Here is a 21,936-nt window from a genome sequence, read left to right on the forward strand (position 1 = left end):
CATCTGAGTTATCAAAGAATGCAGAGCAATGAAGGAAACACTTACAATGTGGCAATCACCAGAGATATAAAGACAAAAATTCCTACCCTATTTCGTAGGGTTGTAGTAGGGATCAAAAGAGATGTCAGGTGTTTTGCAAATCTTAATGCCCTACATTTGAACACTAGCTCTTATTAATATATGTTAGTTCTACATTTTGAAAAAAACAGAATGTATATGTATGTTTGTATATGTATGTATGTATATATGTTTTAGTCTCATCCACCTCTCAAATCTTTCCCAAATCTTACTTAAATTGTCAGGCCAGGTCCCCAGAGAGCAATTTGTACTATTTCCTTAGTGTTCTAACAGTGCTGGGGTTTCTAGGACTGTTCATCACAAACCCTCACCAGGGTACTTTCCATTGATGAGTAACTGGATTTAATTAACTTTAAGAAATGGTATTTACTTAGCTGGTTTAAATCCAAGCAATAGCCCTTACTAGCTGTATCTTCTCACTAGCTATGGGCATGTGTCCTATGTGTGCCTCAGTCTGAAGTAAATGAATAAATGAAGGCATTTTTACAAGGGGGCACAGTAGAGCACCTGCCCTGGAGTCAGGAGGTCCTTAGTTCAAATTCCATCTCAGTTTCTAGCTGTGTGACTCTGGTCAGTTAATCCCAGTTGCCCCCCCCCCCCCAAAAAAAAGAGCAAATGAGAGTGTTCCAATAAATGAACTCAACAATGTCCCTTACAGTTCTAAATCTTGTGATCTTTCCTGAGGAAGGAAGAAGGGTAGAGATTAGGGTCTGATTCAGAGTCAGGACTAGGAGTAGGCAGCAAGCCTGGAATGAAACATGTGGTGGGAGGGTGTGAGGATGCTTTTAAATATGATTTTTGATGAATGCCTGTTCTCTTAGATTGAGAAAACTCCCTCTCTGCTGTCCATGAAGATCGGGTATTTGTTTTGAGATATGTCAGATTGTATGTATTATGGTGAAGGACAGCCATAGATGGGTTTGTGTGCCTGTGTGCAGTTTTATGGGGGACAACCCAGCCACATAAATGTCTTGTGTTAAATTTGGGAAGAACAGCAAATTTTTTTTTTTGGGGGGGGACCAGTTGACAGGGATACTGTCTTTCCTTGGTTCCCGTGCCCCCCTTTCCCATTACTTAACCAAAAGCAGCAAATACCTTCTCCCACTGTAAGGAGGGACCAGGGCAATCAAATTGATTGGCCATGCCAAAATCCTGTTTGACATTTAATGCTCTTCACAGCTGGGCTTCAAACTATCCTTTCAAGTTCTGTTCCCGATCCCTTCGCTGTAGAACTGGGTGACCTCAGGCATGGTCCTCTCTCTCAGTGGCTCATATGGGCAATATTTGGGAGGGGGGGAGCTTTGTAGATGAACTGATGGAAAACCCTTTGAAAAGTATCATGTAATGGCCCTTGTTAGACAGACTGGAAAATTAGATTTCACTGCTCCTTTTTGGGGGGCTCTTCAAGCTGATCTCCTTTCCAGACTGACTAATCCTCATGTGGGCAAAATCTCAGCATGTGCAAGTTTTCCTGAGCTCACTTGCCATCTGCCCCACCTTTCCTAAGAATCTTCTTCACTCACCCTCCCCCACTTTGGTCTTTCTTTTTAAAAATGGAAAATGAGGGGGTGATATAAGGAGATGGCGGCTATCAGATCCTCCAGAGTTTTTGGTTTGCTCTTTGAACTGCATACATTGCAGTGATGGCTCATCATCCAAAAACTTAGTACTAGGCTCATGTATTTGTCCTCTCTCTCTCAACTTTTATTGATAACTTTTGTTTTTATATCATCTTCATTTCCTAAAGCCATATCCTGAGAGCCATCCACTTAATAAGGATTTTTAAAGGGAGAGTAAAAATATAGTTCAGCAAAACTGTTTTCTTCTTTGGGACCAAGCTTTGTCATTATAATTACTCAAATTTAGTTTCTTTTTTTCTGTCATTTTCATTTATGTTGTTGTTATTGTCATACCTTGATTTTCATTTCATTGATTTGTGGGATCATATTTTTTTTCCTTGGAACCCACAGGAATTCATTTATTTATTTTTTCCTTTTTCTTTTTGGGTTTTTGCAAGGCAAATGGGGTTATAAGTGGCTTGCCCAAGGCCCCACAGCTAGGTAATTATTAAGTGTCTGAGGCTGGATTTGAACTCAGGTACTCCTGACTCCAGGGTTGGTGTTCTATCCACTGTGCCATCTAGCTGCCCCTATTTTTTTTTCTGAGAGAAGACGAAGTTTTTAAAGCAGAAAAAAAGGCATGATTCAGTAATGCACTCAATCAATCTATTAATAAAGTTATTAGGCATTTACTACGGATCCTATTCTTTATTCTACTGGCTGTGGGGGATTTTATAAAGTAGTTGGGCTCCTTATCCCCTAAGAGATTATAATGCAGATACTCTGGATAGGGAAGACCCAAAGATATGGGAAAGCAGAAGGGTAAGGACCAGCAGTGGGAGGGAGGGGAGGGACCAAAGTGAGAAGGGTCAGGATGGTGTGGTAGGATCTAGATCTGGAGATTTCTTAGGTCGTTTTATCCAATCCTCTTACAGATAGGAAACCGAGACTCAAGAAGGTTGTCATTTTTCAAGGGTTACATAGTGGTTGAATCTATGTCCTCGGGAACCTTAGGACAGTAAATCTTTCTTATCTGGGCAAGTGGAGAGGCAGTTCTTTTGGAGTTGGTGAGGTTGGTCCTTTGCTCTTAAGAAGAGTATGACATCAGGAAAGTGATGTCATGACCAGCACATGAATCGGACTTGGGGAGGGGGCTGTGCAAAATCTCCAGTCTCAACTTTCTCTTCCACAGCCATCTGGGTCCAGTGGCCGGGTATGGATCAATGACTGGAGATGATACTAGAGGTGAGGTCATCAGAGTTGAATGACTTGCCCAAGGCCACACTAGCTAGGAAGGGTCAGTGGTCTGAGGCTGGATTCAAACTCCTGTTCTCCTAACTCCAAGGCCAGTGCTCCATCCACTGCACCTTCTAGCTGCCCCTCTTTTGGAGAGAAAAGTGAAAGGGAGTGAGAGAGACAGAGAGAGAGAGACAAAGAGACAGAGACAAAGAGACAGAGACAGAGGGAGAGAGAGAAACAGAGAGACAGAAAGACAGAGAGAGACAGAGACAGAGAGACAGAGACAGAGAGAGAGAGAAACAGAGAGAGACAGAGAGAAACAGAGAGAGACAGAGACAGAGAGACAGAGACAGAGAGAGACAGAGAGAGAGACAGAGAGACAGAGACAGAGAGAGAGAGAAACAGAGAGAGACAGAGAGAGAAACAGAGAGAGACAGAGACAGAGAGAGAGAGAGAGACAGAGAGAGAGACAGAGACAGAGAGAGAGACAGAGAGAGAGAGAGAGAGAGAGAGAGACAGAGAGAGACAGAGAGACAGAGAGAGACAGAGAGACAGAGACAGAGAGAGAAACAGAGAGACAGAGACAGAGAGACAAAGAGACAGAGACAGAGAGAGACAGAGAGAGAGAGAGAGACAAAGAGAGAGAGAGAGACAGAGACAGAGAGAGACAGAGAGAGAGAGAGAAACAGAGAGAGACAGAGAGAGAAACAGAGAGAGACAGAGAGAGAAACAGAGAGAGACAGAGACAGAGAGAGAAACAGAGACAGAGAGAGAGACAGAGACAGAGAGAGAGACAGAGACAGAGAGAGAGACAGAGACAGAGACGGAGAGAGAGACAGAGACAGAGAGAGAGACAGAGACAGAGAGAGAAACAGAGAGACAGAAAGACAGAGAGAGACAGAGACAGAGAGACAGAGACAGAGAGAGAACAGAGAGACAGAGACGGAGAGAGAGACAGAGACAGAGAGAGAGACAGAGAGAGACAGAGACAGAGAGAGACAGAGAGAGAGACAGAGACGGAGAGGGAGATAGCGGAGTCGGGGGGACGGGCCAGGAGCGGGTGCTGGAGCCAGAAGACCTGGGACTTCGTGGGGGCGCATTTCCCGGCCCCCCAGGTTTGGGGCTGGGAGGGGGCTCCCGTCCCGTCCGGGCTCTCGGGGCTCAGGCCGGAGCCGCCTCCGCGCGCCCCTCCCCCTCGGGTTTGGGGGGGCTGCGGTGGGAATGCGGGGTCTAGACCCCGGGGACCCGCATGACGACGCGGAGTTCTGCCCAAGCCGAGGCGGGGGCCGGGGGTCTGGGGGCGGCGGCTCGCCCCCCCCCCCCGCCGGCCTCTCTCCCGTCCCGGGCCGGGGGCTCCGTCGGGCGCGCGCGCCGCGCTCGCTCCCGGGCTCGGGGCCGCGCGCGCGCCGCCTGTGCCCGCCCCCGCGGCCGTCGCCCCGCCCCCGCGGGGAGCCCGGGCGGGGGGGGGGGGGGGGCGCCGCCATCTTAGCGCCGCGGCCCGGGCGGAGGGAGGCGGGGAGGGCGGCCGCGGGCACGCGCGCGCGGGGGCGCATCGTCACGGCGACGGCGGCGGCAGCGGCAGCGGCAGCGGCGGCTCCTCCGGCGGGACCTCGCCCTCGCCCTCGCCCCGAGCAGGAGCCGGAGCCCCGGCCCGAGCCCGCGCCGCGGCCGCCCCCCTCGGCCTCCGCCGCCGCAGCCCGCGGGCGGCCCATGGTCGGCGCTTGAGCCGCCGCCGCCTCCGCCCGTCCGCAGACGCTCGGCCCGGGCCGGCCGGGAGCCCCGAGATGCTGCCGCCGCCGCCCCGCCGCTCCCCGCCCGCCGTCCCCGCCTGGCTGCTGCCGGCCGCCGCGCTGCTCGGGCTCTGCGGCGGGGGCTGGGCGGCGCGAGGTGAGCGCGGGCCGGGGCGGGGGGCCGGGCCGGGTGGGCTCGGGGCTGCCGCCCGGGGTCGCGTGCGCGCGCGTGGGCCAGGGGCGGCGGGGGTGCTGCCGAGGCCGGCCCGGGGCCGCGTGCGTGTGCAGGGGGCCCGGCCCCGGACCCTGGCGGCCCGGGCCGGGCCGGGCCCCGCGCGTGTGCGTGTGCAGGGGGCCTCCGGGGCCCGGGCTGGGGCGTGCGTGTGAAAGAGTCGGGACTGGGCACAGCCGCGATGCCGGGGCCGGCCCGGGCCCCGGAGGCTGCGGGGCGTGTGCGTGTGCGAGACCGGGGCCCGGGCCGGGAGCCCCCTGCCATAACCGCGCCAGGGGGCCGGTGCCGCCCCTCCCCGCCAGGGGCAGGTGCTGCGGCCCGGGGGGAGCAGGGCCGGGGCCAGGAGCGCGGGTCCCGGGCCCCGCCGGCCAGACTCGGCTCTTACATAACAGCCCCCCATCTCTTTAAAAGACGAACGCTCCCTTGGGTGCAGCGGACGCGGCTTCCCAGTGACCCCTTAAAGGTCGTTTGCTTCCAGATGGACAGACGACCCGGGCTCCACCGCGTTGCCAAAAAAAAGAGAAAAGGTTAAAAGTCATGAGTAAGGTCGACAACTATGGACTTGTCCTGCGCTGGAAAATTCCCCAGCCCCCCCCCCCCCCCAACTGCTTGGTGCGGGTTTTTTCTGGTGATATTTTGGATTGTAGCAGAGCTCGGATGGCTCGATTCTCCGGGAAGGTGGAACCAAGATTATTTTAAAGAGAACGGGCAAATAACGCGTTTCTTGTTGGGTTGAGGACGGTGTTTGGTTTTGAACCTTTAGGAGTTAGCCTTTGAAAAGCTACCTCCTTTTTTCGATATTGATTGATCTTGCAAAGGGAAAGCTTACGCATTGCAGATATGCCACTGAATACATCCTGGAATGGCAAACATCTCTTTGGCTTTTGGAGCAAAGCAATCCAGATGTATTCTGTAGACTGTACTCTGAATTGCAGCTTCTGATTCTGAAATAGCTGCTAAAAATGGGGGAAGAATTTTTTGACTATTTTAAAAAGTGAATGAAATGCAAGTTATCAGGTTTACAGATTCATTTTTTTTTTTTTTTTGGTTTTTCTGGGGACTTATTGGGTGTTAAGTATAATGTTCACAAATTAAAGGACGGAGGAGGTAAAATGCATCTTTTGTTTCATGTTCTTTTCATGATGTGGAAAATTATAAACTTCACACTTCATATCACTTCTCATCATCGACTGTCATATTCAGATTTTGTCAGCTAAATAATCTCGTTTTTCTTCAGCTTGCAAATATAAATTAGAAATAGAAGTTAAAGTAAAACTAAATTTTAAATGTTAGGCAAAGACTCGAGAGCCTAACCAATACATTCTCATTTTTAGTTCTCCTGGGAAATATTTTACAAAATTTTTTACCTTAGGAGGGGTACTAGGTGGCACAGTAGATAGAGTCAGGAGTACATGAGTTCAAATCTGGCCTCAGACACTTAATAATTACCTAGCTGTGTGGCCTTGGACAAGCCACTTAACCCCATTGCCTTGCAAAAAACTAAAAAATAACTAAAAAAACTCCACAAATTTTTTACCTTAGGATACTGTATTTCAATGTTAGGGCTTATTGTTGGGAAAGATTATGAAAGTGAATGGGGGGGGTTATAGTTTTGTTGTTTTAGTGATATCACTTTGGGTTGGCTGAACTATATTTTTTCTTTAAGATTTTGCTTACTCAACATCCTTTTCCTTAAATTAGTTACTGTGACTATAGAGATTTAATTTGATCTGTATTTCCATTCTGGAACATTTTAATTACTGTGGATTTGCAAATTAGAAATACTATGAAGTTATATTCATAGAATTACATAATCTTAACAGTTGGAAGGGGCCGTGTCTTCTCTGCACAAGTGATTATTGCTTGAAGACCTGTTTTTTTTTTAAAGACCCTGTTACTTGCTGAGGCAGCCAGTTTGTCTTTTAAGAGAGTTGTAATGATGAGGACATTTTTGCACACAGCTTAAATCTTAACATACCCATTGCTCCTACCTGCACCCTCTTCCACTTAATAACCTTGAAATCTTTGAATTCATTTCAACTCAAGAAACATTAATTATCAAAGATAGATTATTCTCTGAGGTTTCCAGGATAAACTGTAACTAACCTTGAGGAAGAGCTAGCATTCTATTGGGAGGATATAACATGTACTTTACTGAAAACAGAACTATCCCCTTGATGCTCTTAGTCAGTCCACTCATTCTATGGGCCCTCTCCAATTTATCATTCTCTTTCTTTATTGAAATGTGGCCAGAACTGAAGTCATTATAATTCTACCTGCCTTGCCCCCCTCTCCACCTTTCACCCTGGTCCTAAGACAGCATTAACTCTTCGGGCTTTGTTGAAACCTCTGTAATTTGCCAGCATTTCTTAGTCTTCAAAAAGGACCAATCACTTGGTCGGCTTTATTGCTTCAGTTTGTTCTAAGAGACTAAAGCCTCAAGATATGCCAATAAAAGTCCATCATACACAGTCTTATTTCTATGATGCTTTTTAAGTTTATGAATACAATTTGTGAGGATTTCCTAATGTCAAAAATAAAAAAACCCCATGATTTCTGGTCATATCTGAACTTTTCATCTCTGAGAATGTGTCTGTGTAACCTTCCAAACAACTCTTGAGGTAGGAGGAGTGCAGCTACTTCATTAATTTAGTTTCTAAAGCCTTTGTGGCTAGTCATCATATGACAAAAGGCTGGGTTGAATATTAAAATACTGTACTTTAGCAAGTATCTCTCATTTTATGAAGAATTTTAAGTGACACTTTTAGAATTGTCAGTCAAAATTGTGGTTCTGAAAAAAAATCAGTCTTCTCTAGTTACTGAGCTATGAATTACACAATTTGTGGGCAAGGCATATTGTGGACCCAAGTACCCAACATTTCCTAGCATATTTTGGTATTTGAGAAATTAATATTGTCCTAAGCAAGGCATTCTCATCAAGCATAACCACATATCATGGTCAGTCATGATAATGTTATCTTTGTTATGTTTCAGTGTTGGTGAAGGTCTTTCTTCAACACTCAGGAAACGGGGTAGCAGTTTTAGCAATACTTAGTACTATTTCTGAGTCAAATGGCCCCCTTGGTAGTGTGCCCATTTTACAGCCTCAGAAACTAAAGCACGTTGATGATCAAGGGTCTCCTTAATGGTCACACAGCCTAGTAAGTGCCAGTGGGGACTCCTATCCCTAATCTCCTTACCTGAGTTCATTTCTTTTTATCCTACCCTCAGACTCCTTTTTAAATTGTTCAATAAATGCATGATGGTTAGTTAAATTATTAGTGGGTTTTTCTTTTTAGTATTAGAATTCTTTGCTTTCAATGAAAACTTTAAAGAAATCTTAGCAGAAAATATTTAAAAATAAAATTTTATAGAAATGTTTACTATAAATGGTACCAAATAACAAAGCTGATTTAAAAATTGCAGATAATTTTTTTATTCCAAATCTAAAAATAATATAAACAACTTGTTGAGAATGATGTGATTACTATAAATAAACACTTTGTAATTGGGGACAGTATTAGCCATGATAAATGACCCAGTAAATGATGCTTCATGCAATTTGTATTTTTCCTTTTAAGTCAATTTTTTGGGGGGGGGGGTTCTCATTTTCCCAGTAAAATTCTAGTTGTGTTTTAAAATATGTTGTATTTTGTTTATAAAAGCCTTTGGATTTTTATCAGAATCACAAAACAACTTTTTTTTTTTAAGGTTTTTGGCAAGGCAAATGGGGTTAAGTGGCTTGCCCAAGGCCACACAGCTAGGTAATTATTAAGTGTCTGAGACCAGATTTGAACCCAGGTACTCCTGACTCCAAGCCGGTGCTGGTGCTTTATCCACTACGCCACCTAGCCGCCCCCACAAAACAACTTTTAAAAATTTGTTAGCACAAGATGATTGGCATTCAAACCTAGATTCTTGGTGTTTTATATTCAAAGTCTTAGTTATTGACAATATTTCCATTTTAGCTCTTCAGACTTCTTGTTTGTAACCAGTAGTTTATGATGGATGTTTCATAAAATTGACTATAGGAGGCTGAATGATGAGCAAAGCTCAGCTTCTCTGATGGATATGTGATCTCATCAATATGATAGTTGTCAAAGATACAAGTTGCAACCCATTTATAGCTGCCTACCTGACCTGTGGAACTTTTGTCCTTCTCATATTTTCACAGAGTTGCTTTTGGGGGCTCCACCTTATGTGCAGGAAGCCTTTCTTCCTTTCTCTCTCCCTTTCTCTCTCTCTCTCTCTCTTTAAGGCAATGAGGTTATAAGTAACTTGCCCAGGATCACACAACTAGACAATTATTAAGAGTCTGAGGTCGAATTTGAACTCAGGTCCTCCTGACTCCAGGGCCGGTGCTCTATCCATTACGCCACCTAGCTGCCCTTCTCCCTTTCTCTCAAAGTCAGAGGGATACAAATGAAGCACATAGACTGTTCGTTTGGTGGTTACCCCCCATCCCCCCCCATTTCTCTGATAGATTCCTTTAATATTTCACTTACTCTCCAAACTTACTTGTTTGTAACATGTTGTTTGTTCATATCTACCATCCATTTCCCTGTTGCCTTTGAATGATTTTTAGTTTTATTTCTTTGGAGATTAATATTCTTTGTCTTGCAGAAATAGAACAACTTAAAAAAATGACCTTATAACCCATAAAATAAAGCAAAAGCAAAGAAAAAATTCAAGACCAAACTATGTTTTTTTTTCAGACTCTGCTAAGAAAATCAATTATGCAACATAAATTATTTGGTGCTTTTGGTGATTGAGTCTAGTCAGAATGACTGTTGGATGCTCAGTTTCCACGCATCTCTAATATTCTTTGCATTTGCTGAACACATTCAATTTATGCTACTGATAGATAGCAAAGAAGACAGATTTGCTCTGTGTGCTCGGCTGACCCGATAACTCTTTTTCTTCTTGAACCACTTTAGAAAACTTCAGGATATTTTAGAGTGCAGTTTGAGCAATGATGATTTAGTTGAAGTGCTTTCCTTTCTCTTTACATCACAGTTCTCCCCCCCCACCCCATTTTAGAGGGGAAATACAAGATACAGGTATGACTGGAAGTAATGAGAATCTGGACTGGAAGGAGACAGAGTGGAGAGAGATTGAGGTGGGGTTAACAAAATTTAGCACCTGGGTAGAAGTGGGAGGTGAATGAATTAAAAGTCTTCTAGGTTTTGAAGTTGGGCAATGGGAGAAATAATTGACCAAACTAGGGGAAGCAAGGATGGAGGAAGATGGATCTGGGTGGGAAAGAGAGTGAGTTTTGTTTTGTCCCTGGTGAGTTTAAGGTCAGTCCTTATGGAATATACAGAACAAAGTTGAGAGGTGTCTATTGATAACGAAATTGAAAATCCTTGGAATAGAGATGATGAGGGAGATGCTGGCATTTATCAGGTGCCTTCTGTGTCACAGATGCTTTTCAAATAGGATCTTATTTGAACCTTTAACAACCTGGGAGGAAGGGGGTGTTGCTATACCCATTTTATAGATGGAAACTGGAAGCAAACAGGTAATGGAACTTGTCCAAGGCTTCACAGCCCTGGATGTGATTGGGCTTGAATTTGAGCTCAGATAGTTCTGACTCTAGGCCAGTGCACCAGGATCTGTGCCACTTTCTGACTTTGAATCCATGGGTGCTCATGAGTTCATCTCATTGGTCAATTTTTACTGCACAATAATGTTTCATTTCATTCTTATGCCTTGGTTTTTTTTCCCAATCATTCCCCAGTCACTTGGTACCCACATTGTTTCTACTTCTACCTCTGAGTGTGATGCTCTGAATTTTTTTGTGTAATTTGGACTTTGTTTCTCTCTCTTAGTTCCTTGTCCAGTAGTGGGGTATGATGCCAGAGTATTGAGAGTTTAATCACTTTTCTTGTATAATAATTCCAAATTGCTGTTCAGAATCAACGGATTAATCCATAACTTCACCATTGGCCATTACCATTTTTTATCATCTTTACCAATTTTCTTGTGAGATAAAACCTTACTCTTAGTGATTTGCCACGTTTTCACGTAGTCATTTATAAGTGGGAATGTTTTGAAACCTTTCTATCTTTCGACTACTTCTCTCTCTGAGAATGGCTCTATTTCTGATGACTAGAATTGACAAGATATACTTCAAGTGATTACTGCTTGGTACTAGATACCTTCTTGGGTAAGGCACATTCTTTGTTTCAGATGATGTTTCAGAGATGAGGAGCCCTTCTTCACAAGAAGACCAAAGATGCTTTAGATGACTATTAATGGATAAGAGGAAAATGAAAAGATGCTCAACAGAAAATTGATAATTTTTTCCATGATCTATTCATAAAGAAGTGAACTAAAAACTTTCCATGACTTCATTTACCCAAACTCTTTAATAGTTTGCCTCTTCTTATGTTTTTAATGTTAAGTTGAATGTTTGATTTAGTCACTATTGTCTTCAGTTTAAATTGATATTCCCAATGTGCCTGCTTGTCATCTCTGATTGCAGGAGGCAGCTCCTTTGGGTTTGGTTCCCACCTGTGCTCTTACAATAGAAAAGAAAAGAGTAAACTGAGTCTGCTAAATTAAGTGGAAATTTCATCCTAGCCTTTGTGGTGGCAGTTAAGAAAAAAAAACAACATGGTATTGATGATGAGAAAACCAAAAGGTCTTTTCCCAATTCCAAGCCTGCTTATGTTTGTCATTATCTGAATGGCACCTTTATTTGTTCGTATGCAAGAATATGTGGGAGTCACTACTGGAGACCAAAAATTCTCCATTTTGCTTTAAGTAGTGAGAATGGTCTGATGAGAAGAGCTCTGTCTTTAGTTGGGAGCACTGGGTTCCAGTTCTAGATTGTAGAACTAGTCAAGCCATTCTGTGTGTGTGTGTGTGTGTGTGTGTGTGGTGGGGAGGGGCTGGGGCTTCCTTCATGTTTTCTTGTGTAACATGAAGATGAGCCTGTTATGTAGAGGTTGCTCTTCGGGTCATTGTGAGAAAAGAGCTAGAGAAACCAGATATAACCCTTTGGTGTCTACGTGGGGAAAGGCAGAGAGGTACAGCTTGTGCAGACAGCAAATCGCTTGGAACTTCCTTTTAGAAATTCTAATATAAGCTTCTGTAAATTTGAAGGAATATATTAAGGGCTGAATGAGATTGCAGAATTAGGGGTGTTAAACTCTGAAGAGCCTTCAGCCTTCAGAGTCATGAAGGGGGAATAATCCTGTCTTCTATTCTCATTAGTAAATGTGCAGATTTCAGAGATTTCTATGGTTCTCTGGGTTCATTATTTAAGACATAGAGCATCTTCGACTATTCAGAAATGCCTCTTTAATTGCAGTTACTTCATGTTACACAAAAACAACTTTGAGGAAATTTTAATGGAAGGTACAGACATTAATACTACACTTAATGTGGGTTTTTCCCCAAGCAATCTTTTATTGTTTTATTAACATAATTTGACTCTGGAGGCAGTGGTAAAGAAACAATAAAGACATTATGACTGATATTGAATGTTGGCAATCTAATACTGTATAGTGAAATTTTTTTTGTTTTTGCAAGGCAATGGGGTTAAATGACTTGCCCAAGATCACATAGCTAGGCAATTATTAAATGTCTAAAGCTGGATTTAGACCCAGGTCCTCCTGACTCTATTCACTGAGCCACCTAGTTGCCCCCTGTATTGTAAAATCTTAATCATAAATTTTTTCCTTTATTTTTAGGAGAAAAAGACAAGGAGGAAAATATGATAGAAATCTTTGGAAAAAGCAATTTCCAGGAGTCAATATTGTATTCTATGGATCAGCAGATCACCAAGCATTTATTAAGTAATTAGTATGCTCCTACCCTCAAAGAATTTACATTTTCTAGGAATTGGAGTAATATATTATATAAACATACACACATGTTTTTTCTTATGTGTATATATTAATTACATATGTATGTATTTATATTACTCTACAATAATTGTTTAATAATCTTTTTTTTTTTGTTTGCTTTGGCAAGGCAGTGGGGTTAAGAGATTTGCCCAAGGTAACACAGTTAAGTAAATATTAAGTGACTGAGACTGGATGTGAACTTGGGTCTTCCTGATTCCAAGGTTGGTGCTCTATCCATTGCACCATTTAGTTGCCCCAGTTGTTTAATAATCTTGACCCTGAGGTGCTGTAAGATTCAATTGCCTGATAATTTTAGAAAAAAATTTGTTACAGTGGAATTTCTAAACCTTTAGTGAAACAGAAAATAACTAGAGCTGTCCATCCTAATAAACATTCTAATTAAGTTTTTATAGTTCAATTTCTTTTTATACCTTGTATTTTCTAATGCTCGGATAGCATTGATTTGTTTAATTTGAAAGATTGGAAAAATTTGTATGCTTTGGCAAATTAGCTTCAAATAGAGATTTTTGTTTATAAAATGCTGATTTCAAGAGCATGATTACCCCCCATGAATATGTCCTACTTTAGCATATGGTTTGTTCTTGTTGGTATGAGGGGTAAGGAGGGAAACTGAAGTAAGGATTTGTCAAAAATCTTACCATTGGGGGATGAGCCACAGCTTTTTGGTCGGATCATTGTAGAATGCTTTGGAATGATTGCTTCCTATGGCACAACACAGGTGCCACCTCTTGGGGAAACCTTTCTTGAGCCTTCTGGTTAGTCTGCCCCCTCAAAGGAGGGTTGTATTCATCTATTTAAATGTTTTATCTCCTCAATAGAATGCAAGGGACAGTTTTAGTTTTGTCTTAAGTTTTCATAGTTTAACATGGTGCCTCCCACTTAGTAGTAGGCGATAACAACTTGTAGAATTGAATGCTGTGTTTTGTTAATGTGATTTAAGGTTGAATTAGCTTTTTAGGTGACCATTCCAGATGAAAGTTTTCACCTAAATTCTTGTAAGCTACAACTTCCCCTTCCCTATGTATATTTATTTGATTTTGAATTTGTCCTTATTAAATTTCTCCTCCCTAAGCTTATACCAGTTTCAGTGGACATAGCCCCTGACATTCAGCAGGTTGGCTACTCCTTCTGGCTTTGCATAAACCACAGAATTGATAAGCACTTTGTCTGGAATGAATCTCTGGTAATTTAGGGATATAGATGAAGATATATTTCCTTAAGTGCCCTTAATCAATTATATGCATTTTTATCATCATTTTATATGTTCCATGGTTATTACAACATTTTGTTTTTTCAATTACTTGCTTCAAAATGAACTTTAGTGGTATGAACTAGATCTCATTGCTTTTCCGGCAGTAACCCTTGGGGTGGCAGGATATTGAATTTATCTTAGCATAGACCAACTAAAATGTTTCTTTATTCCCAGTGAAGATTAAATAGAGGGGATTATTTCTACTTATTAATATTGGAAGTAGACATTCAGGCCTTCCTGTCTTTAAATCCGAAACTGAGGATATAGAGTATTTCAAACACTAGATAGTTGAGAAGGTATTAACAGTGGTTGATTTTTGATTAAGCTAATTATTTGTTTTTTGTTTGTTTAGGTTTCTGGGGGTCTATGATTTAATTGGTTCAAGGTACTCTGTGAGGAAATGTTCTATGTCCTTTAATCTATAGTCTTAGAAAGTGCTTTAGTTAGTTAAATGGAGGACAGGCATTTTGCAAAAGATGCTTTTATTTTTTTATATTTAATCTACTTAAAATTTGCCTTTTTATATTTAATAGGAAAATTAGTGTTTTTGATATCTTCCTATTATCTTTATTTTTCTTTGTGTATTTAATTTTGAATTATTATAATTTTTAAAATTAATTATTTAGGAATAATTCACATAGAAGGAAACCTTCAGTTGAAGGGACTTTGAAGTGATTTTGTACAAGTAGTTTTATTTATGGCACTCAGTCAGTAAACGTTCATTAAGTGCCAACTCTGGACCTGGCAATGTATTAGATGCTGGGAATATAAAAGACAAAAATGAAACATAGCCTGCTGTCCACATGCTTACATTCTATTGAAGAGAAACATGGATTCTCATAACTATGCAAAGTAAATACAAGCTAATTTTTTTGGTGGAGGTTCTAGTAGTTGGAGGGCATCAGAAAGAAAGTGTCTCATCAGTTAAATTCTGAAGGAAACTAGGAATTCTAAGAGGTGGCAGAGGGAAGAAAGGCATTCCAGGCACCAGAACCAGGCAAAGGCACAGAGTTAGGAGATGAAATATCATTTGAAGACTCTCAGGAATGCCATTTCAGCTAGATATTATGATGTGTGAAGGGGAATAAGATGTACTGGAAAAGGTAGTTTGGAACCATGTTGTAAAGGGTTCAGTGCCAAACAATCTTAAAGGCAGTAAGGAGATGCAGCCAGTTTATGGATCTAGAGAGTGATGTCTGTCACCTGACTTGTGTTTTAGGAATATCACTGGCAGCTGTGGAATTTATATGCAAAGAGATCTTAAAAAATATGTCACTGTACTTTACAATGAAGACTAATACTTTTTAGGCATATTTTTGTGTAGAGTAGATGTTCAAAAGTTAGTCCTCATTAGTCCCTCCCCTCAAGGAGTTTACAAAGTGTATATGAGAGAGAAATGAGGTTACTACAAATATATTAGAGAATACATACAAAGTAATCTCAAAATTGAGAAAGGATTAACTGATAAATAGTCATTGGCAAAGGCCTGACCTGTCCTTTGAAGCAAGGTGAAAATGGAAGAGTAGTACAGAAATGGTGGACCACTTATATAAGGGCACACTTGGCCTGGGCAGAACCGTTAGGTCAGTGTGCCTGATCAGGTGAATAAAAAGAAACAAGACTGGAAAGGTAGGTGAAAACCAGGTTGTGGGGTGATTTAAATATCAGATTGAGAACTATATATTTTCTTGTAGGGTTACTTGGGAGCTAGAGCAACCAGGTGGTGCAGTGGATAGAGCACTGACTTTGGAGTCAGGAGGACATATGTTTGAATGTGACTTCAGACACTTAACACTTACTAGCTGTGTGATATTGGGCAATTCACTTCACCCTGATTGCCTCACATCTTGGGCTGTATCCAGTTGTCCTGATTCATATCTGATTCCTGGACCCAGATGGTTTTGGAGGAGAAAGTGAGACTGGTGATTTAGCACAGTCCTCCCCCTCAAATCCAATTCATATGCTTGTCATGGCATCACCTTCCTGATGGGATGGTCTTCTTGGAGATCACAGGACAAATATCACTTGGGAGATGTGGGATGGGGCAGTGATATGGCCAGATCTATGTTTTAGGATATCAGTTTGGTAGTTGTCTGAAGTATGAATTGGAGACTGTTAAAAGGAGAATCATACCTGGGTGAGAACCTGTGTGAACAGAAGAGGACTGAAGGGAGAGGTGTTGAGGCAGAGTTGTCTTGATAGTTGATTGGACAGGGAGGGAACAAGTCAAGAATGTCTTGAGGTTATGACTAGGGTTGTTCGGTAGCTTTCTATTGAGGAAGTTTGAGGGAAGCATAAAGAGATGCCCAATATGCACTTGGACCTCAACAAAGATGAGAGTGGATCATCTCTATAGTGAGGATAAGGAACCATGGAAACTGATGTGATTTCAAAGGCCAAGCTTATTTAAGCAACTTTTCTGTAAGCTGTTACATTGTTAAAGCCTCTTTGCTCAAGCCTCCTAATAGCATATGATGATGATGATGATGATGATGATAATGATGATGATGATCAGCATTTTTATATTCCAGAAACCTCAAGGATGTGGGGACAAATTTCAGTTATAGCGTTATTGTATCTTATAGTGATGTGAGATATATATATATATATATATATATATATATATATATCACTCATCTTAAGGAGGAAGACTTGCAAGTGGTTGATTATGACCTACCTCCTGCATTCATCAGTGAGAATATGTATTATAAGAGACTTATGGAAGAATGTTTTTAAAATATTAGTTAAGTAGTTGAAATCCTTACCTATTCCTAATCCATTTTTCTCTGATTTTAAATAGTTAGAAATAGCTAATAAAGTTAATTGGACCAATCTGAAAATCATTGGCTAGCTCTGCTCATTCCTGTGTAAAATTATTGAAAGGGCAGCGAGTGATGAGAGTCTTGAGTGAGGCGGCTCCTCCCAGAGATGCAGTCTGTTTGGAGCTGCACTGGCTGCTCAGTGCCTCGATAATAACAGTGTGTGTGTACTTTTCAGCTTAGCTCATTTGACCCTGACAACCACCTAGGGAGGGAGGTGCCATTCTTCTCATTTTACAGATGAAGAAACTGAGGCTGAGAGAGTTCCATTTACCCAGAGTCATATAACTCATGAGAGTCTAAGGTAGAATTTGAACAAAGGGCTTCCACACAGACCATTATTAAATGAACAGTCTTGTCTAAGATGAAGAATGGGTAACTTATTCTGGGACTCCTCAAGAATAGGGACTGTTTTTGCCTTTCTGTGTCCCTAGGGCTTAGCTTATAGTAGGTGCTTAATAAGTGCTGTTGATATTCTATGTTGTTATTGTTCATAGTGCTTAGAAAAGGCTTAAATAAATTTCATCTCAAAGAGCCTGAAATCTTTTTTTTTTTTGCTTCTTAACTAATAGTCATTTAATAAGATTTTTTTTTTTTTTAGTTTTTGCAAGGCAATGGGGTTAAGTGGCTTGCCCAAGGCCACACAGCTAGGTAATTATTAAGTGTCTGAGACTGGATTTGAACCCAGGTCCTCCTGACTCCAGGGCCGGTGCTTTATCCACTTTATTCACTGCGCCACCATACTTATAAGAATCTTAGGTACCTAGTCTTGAGCTGCCTACAAATTAAGGGGCATTCACTGTGAAGCTGGGCTGGCTTACTGTCCTTAGAAGCAGAGGGCCAGACTAAGGTGCCAGGGGGTCGGAGCTATATGCCCGAGAGGTTCTTAGTCTTCAGAATGGGATGGGTCGGCAACCACTGGGGACAGGGCAGAGAAGATGACTGGCACATTTGGGGACCACACAGAGCAGACTTCCTGCTGGCTGTTCTGGTGGAAGAGTTTTCTCATTTCTCATCCTCCCTTTTCTTCCTCCTGCCAGCCTCCTTAAGTTAGCCACGTTGCATCTTTAGGCCGGTCTCCAATACAACAGAAACTGATTTGCTGGAGATAGCAGGAGGCCATCAACAACCCGTCAATCAAGAGAATTTGTCAAGTACTCCCTATGTGTCAGACACTGTGCTAAATGCTGGGGATAGAAAGGCAAAAAAGAATCCCTGTCCTTGAGGAGCTTCTAGTCTCATGTTTTATGGAGCAAATATGGGCTTTGCACTCACTCTTCCAGCCTCCACTAATACTGGTCGATTGTGCTCCCAGAATGCAACTGTGCTGCTTCTCCCTTTGGAGTTTTGAGAAGTTGTCTTTCTCCCATACAATGCTTGTGAGCCCTCATTCAGTGTCTCCTTTCTCCACAATCTCAATCGCCATTCGTTATTGCCACAATATCAATGGATAACTCCTCAAACCAATTAATACCAAATAGTTATTACAAAGGAATATTTACTGAGAAGATATATCAAAGCCAAAAATAGAAAAAATTTCCAAACTTTTAAAATCAGGAGCTGACCCTCCTTAACTGCTTCAGTTCTTGGGGAGAGTGAATTCACACTTAAGATAGGGACCAATATTTTTCTCCTTGAACCTTCCTCCTCTTCCCCCAATTCATTTTTGGATAAGGCAGAACTGATGGACAAGTAGCTGCTTTTCTGGCAGGATATATCTCAGCTGCTGGGTTTATTTCACTGATAGACTAGGTCAAGCAGGCACTTATTCACTTAAGATCAATCAGGAATAAACCTAACAGATAAATGAACTTCAGTGTTCATGGCCACAGGGTGGCTCAGCTATTTTTTCCATCATTGTTCTTTCTCTCCCTACCTGAAGGCTTATAGCAGTTATTGCTTGGGCTCTCCATTGGAGAAGAGGGATTGATTTCATCTATTTAAGCCTTCTGTATGCATATTAATTTCTGTTTCAGCAGTTAATTTAGAGACTTTTCATCTTCACACAATCAAGAGGCAGCAGTCACAGCATATTGACACATGCTCAAAAATGGAGAGAGCACCCCCATTAGGTAGTCTATCACACATTTCCAGAAGCGGGTTTACTGGGCCTTCATGTGGATTGGTACCAGGCTCTCCCTGACCGAATCCATTGTTACCGACACACCCAGAACCTACTAAAAAAGATTTTGCAAATCTAAACAACACACCAATACTTTGAAAAAAGTCTTATGTTACAGGCACTGCTCACCTCCCCCTCCTCTAAAAAGAAGCAGGAGAGGGGCTTGCTGATATCTCTCCACTGGTGCCAAGTTTAGTCATTATAATCTTATAGCATTTATCTTAAAAATAAGATTTTTTTTATTGAGTTTTTGTTTGAAGATCACCTACTCTTCCTTTTTTTAGCCCCTCTCTTCTTCCTTATAAGTGTTCTCTTAAAAAAAAAAGAATAGGGGGAAAAAGAGGAAGAAGTAAAAGAAAATTCTCAGTAAAGCCCATCAACATATTGAAAAAGTACTAGTCCTCTTCTGTGAACTCCCCATTCTTCAGAGGAGGAGTAGTAAGAGGTATATTCTTATGTCTTTTCTGTGGTGTTCAGTTTTGTTGCTCTTTCCATTTATATCATTGTGTATTTTGTTTTATGCTTACTTCATTTATGTTCAGTTAATGTCTTTCCATGCTGTCTCTAGTAGCACAATGATATTCCATTCCATTCTTATTTTATAGTTCATTTAACAATTTATGTATACCTGTTTCCAGTGTTTTTCCACCATAGAAATTGCTACTGTGGATATATTGGTGAGTTGTCTACATCTGAGATGCTGGTCAGGATAGCAGTGGTGGTTTGACTTGCCTGGCACCCTCAGGGTATTTTATTGTTTCAGTTGGGCTGACTTGCCTTCTCTGTGAGTGACCCGTATTTGAATGAATGATCTAGTGCTCCTAATGCAAGAAATTATATTGGACCTCATAATCTTTCCTGAGACCCATGCTTGGCAGTACATTTCAGAAAGATCGGGCCTCAGCATCTTTTGCTCCAATCTTGTGGGTTGATAATGTAGGCATGAATGACTGAAGAAGCATTTTTGAGCACTAACGACATGGCAGGCATTGTGCTAAGGTCTGGAGATACAGGCAAAAGTGAGGCAGCTGGGTGTGGGAGGCCCAGGAAAGGAGTGTCCATCTGTGAAGTCAGACACTGACACTGAACTTCTGTCCAGAAGCAGTGGTATTATTATTATTATAGCCAGAGTGAAAAGTGGGGCCCTGGCATGTTTGGGAGAGGGAGGGGGTGATGGGAAGAGCACGAAAATACCTGGATGAAGCCTGGCTAGCTCTGGGTCCACCTAGAGAAAGTTCATTGGCCCCCACCTGTTAGACTAGCTTGGCCCTAGGGTACAATTTCCAAAGCCCAGTAGTTCATCTTTAAGTCAGTAATCTCTGAAGGTCTGGTTTGAGAGTTGCAAAGAAGTAAAATGGGAGGAAAATGGCTGAGTTGAAGTGTTGGTTGGGTAACCTAGATAGAATGGGCTTTTGACAGCCAGGACAGTGCAGTTCCAGGGCGTGGGCTCTGAGCTAAGTATCCTAACTCTTCTATTTATGCTTTTGATTCCAGTCCCTCTAGTCACTAACATGAGCTCTCCTTTTTTTTTTCCCTCCCTAATTTTAACCTCTCCTTATCCCCTGGCTCCTTTCCTGCTGCCTAGAAACATTCTCAGAATTCCCTTATCTGAAAATAAAACAAAACAAAGCAAAACAAGCAAAATTCTTTCATTAGACCCTGCTAGTTTTTCTTGCTTTCAAGTATGTTTCCTTTTCACAGACTCAAATAAAACCCCTAAACTGTCTATCCTCCTCGCCCCTCCCTTCTTGCCCTCCATTCATTTTTCAGCTTCCATTCATGGCTCTGATTTCTATCCTTCATCTTTTGGAAACTGTGGTCTACATGGTCACTAGTGAGAGCTCTTTGTTTCTTTCTTAGTACTTATCCTTCAGGACCTTTGCAGTGTCTGTCACCATCCATAGTCCTCTCCTATATTTTCATCTCTCTCTGTGACTCTTTTGGTTAGCGTAAGCCTTCCTGGTCTCCTGAGGGTTGGGTGCGACTGACACCAGCTTGGCAGGACTCAGCTAGGACTTCTCTAAACATGACTCCTGGGCGACCCTTCTCTCTCTTTTCAGTTCCCCTCTGGCACCTCTGGCTGCCTGCTTGTCCCCCACACTACCTGGATGTCCCCTACAGATCTCCAACTCAATGGGTCCAAAACAGAGCTTATCTTTCTCTCAATTCATGTTATAGTCTTAGACCAGGACCATGCCTGAACTGTTGCAGTAGACCCTTTACTATTGCTTCTACACAAGCACTAATGAAGTGGAAGGTAAAGTGGGGATAAAATAGAAGCAAAAAGAAGTGCAACCCTTGCCTTCTAGAAACTTAACAGTCTAGTGAGGGAAGACATCACATAAGAGGGAGGGTCAGAATGTGAAGTTGAACAAGGCAGAAGCACAGTGGGGAGGGGAAGGGATTTAAAGTTGACTGGCCTGAGCCCAGTGAGAGAATGGTTCCAGCATGGCAGAGATGTTCTAGGCTGAGAAGGCTTCAGAGGATGATTGATGTTCTAGCATCAATGTGGATGTTCTATGATGAGGAAGCTTTAGATGATGAGAAAGATTTCAGAATGAGATGAAAGCAGAGACCTGGTCTGGAAGTCTAGAGCTGCTTTATTGTTATTCCTAAAGCATAGGCCTGACCAAGTTATTCTTCTGTTCTGCAGTGGCCTTCTGTTTCCTTTAGGATAAAATTCAAATTCATCTGTTTGACATTTTAAAAAACCTTCCCAGTCTGGCTCAGTTGATCTTCCTAGGCTGATTAGACATTATTCCTCCTTATGCATACTACACTCTGGCCACACTAACCAGTTTGTTGCTCCCTGTACACTCCCTTCTATCTACCATCTCTTTACTTTGTACTTTCTTAGGCCCACAATGCTTTCTGTTATCTCTGGGAAACTCTAAGCTTCCTGCAAACCTTAGCTTAAGTGTCACCTCTTACAAGAGGCCTATTTGTGAATGTTGCCCCCCCTTCATTATGTATTTTTTTAATGTACCTTGTATTTACTTTTCTGTGAATATGTTGTTTCCTCTTAGGA

At 42.1% G+C, this 21,936-nt stretch overlaps 1 protein-coding gene across 4 annotated transcripts in view; it reads left to right on the plus strand.

Annotated features, from left to right (window-relative positions):
• Positions 1 to 4,458: 4,458 nt before the first annotated feature.
• The window catches only part of CLSTN1 (calsyntenin 1), an 84,666-nt gene continuing 67,188 nt past the window's right edge, over positions 4,459 to 21,936 (plus strand). For all 4 annotated transcript variants that reach the window (XM_074218507.1, XM_074218509.1, XM_074218508.1 and 1 more), the window contains exon 1: positions 4,459 to 4,763. In XM_074218507.1, coding sequence (XP_074074608.1) covers positions 4,661 to 4,763 — 103 coding nt within the window. In that variant the 5' untranslated portion in view covers positions 4,459 to 4,660. The remainder of the gene's footprint in view (positions 4,764 to 21,936) is intronic.

This window comes from Macrotis lagotis, chromosome 1 (genome assembly GCF_037893015.1).
Source record: "Macrotis lagotis isolate mMagLag1 chromosome 1, bilby.v1.9.chrom.fasta, whole genome shotgun sequence".
In the NCBI taxonomy this organism is placed as follows: Eukaryota; Metazoa; Chordata; class Mammalia; order Peramelemorphia; family Peramelidae; genus Macrotis; species Macrotis lagotis.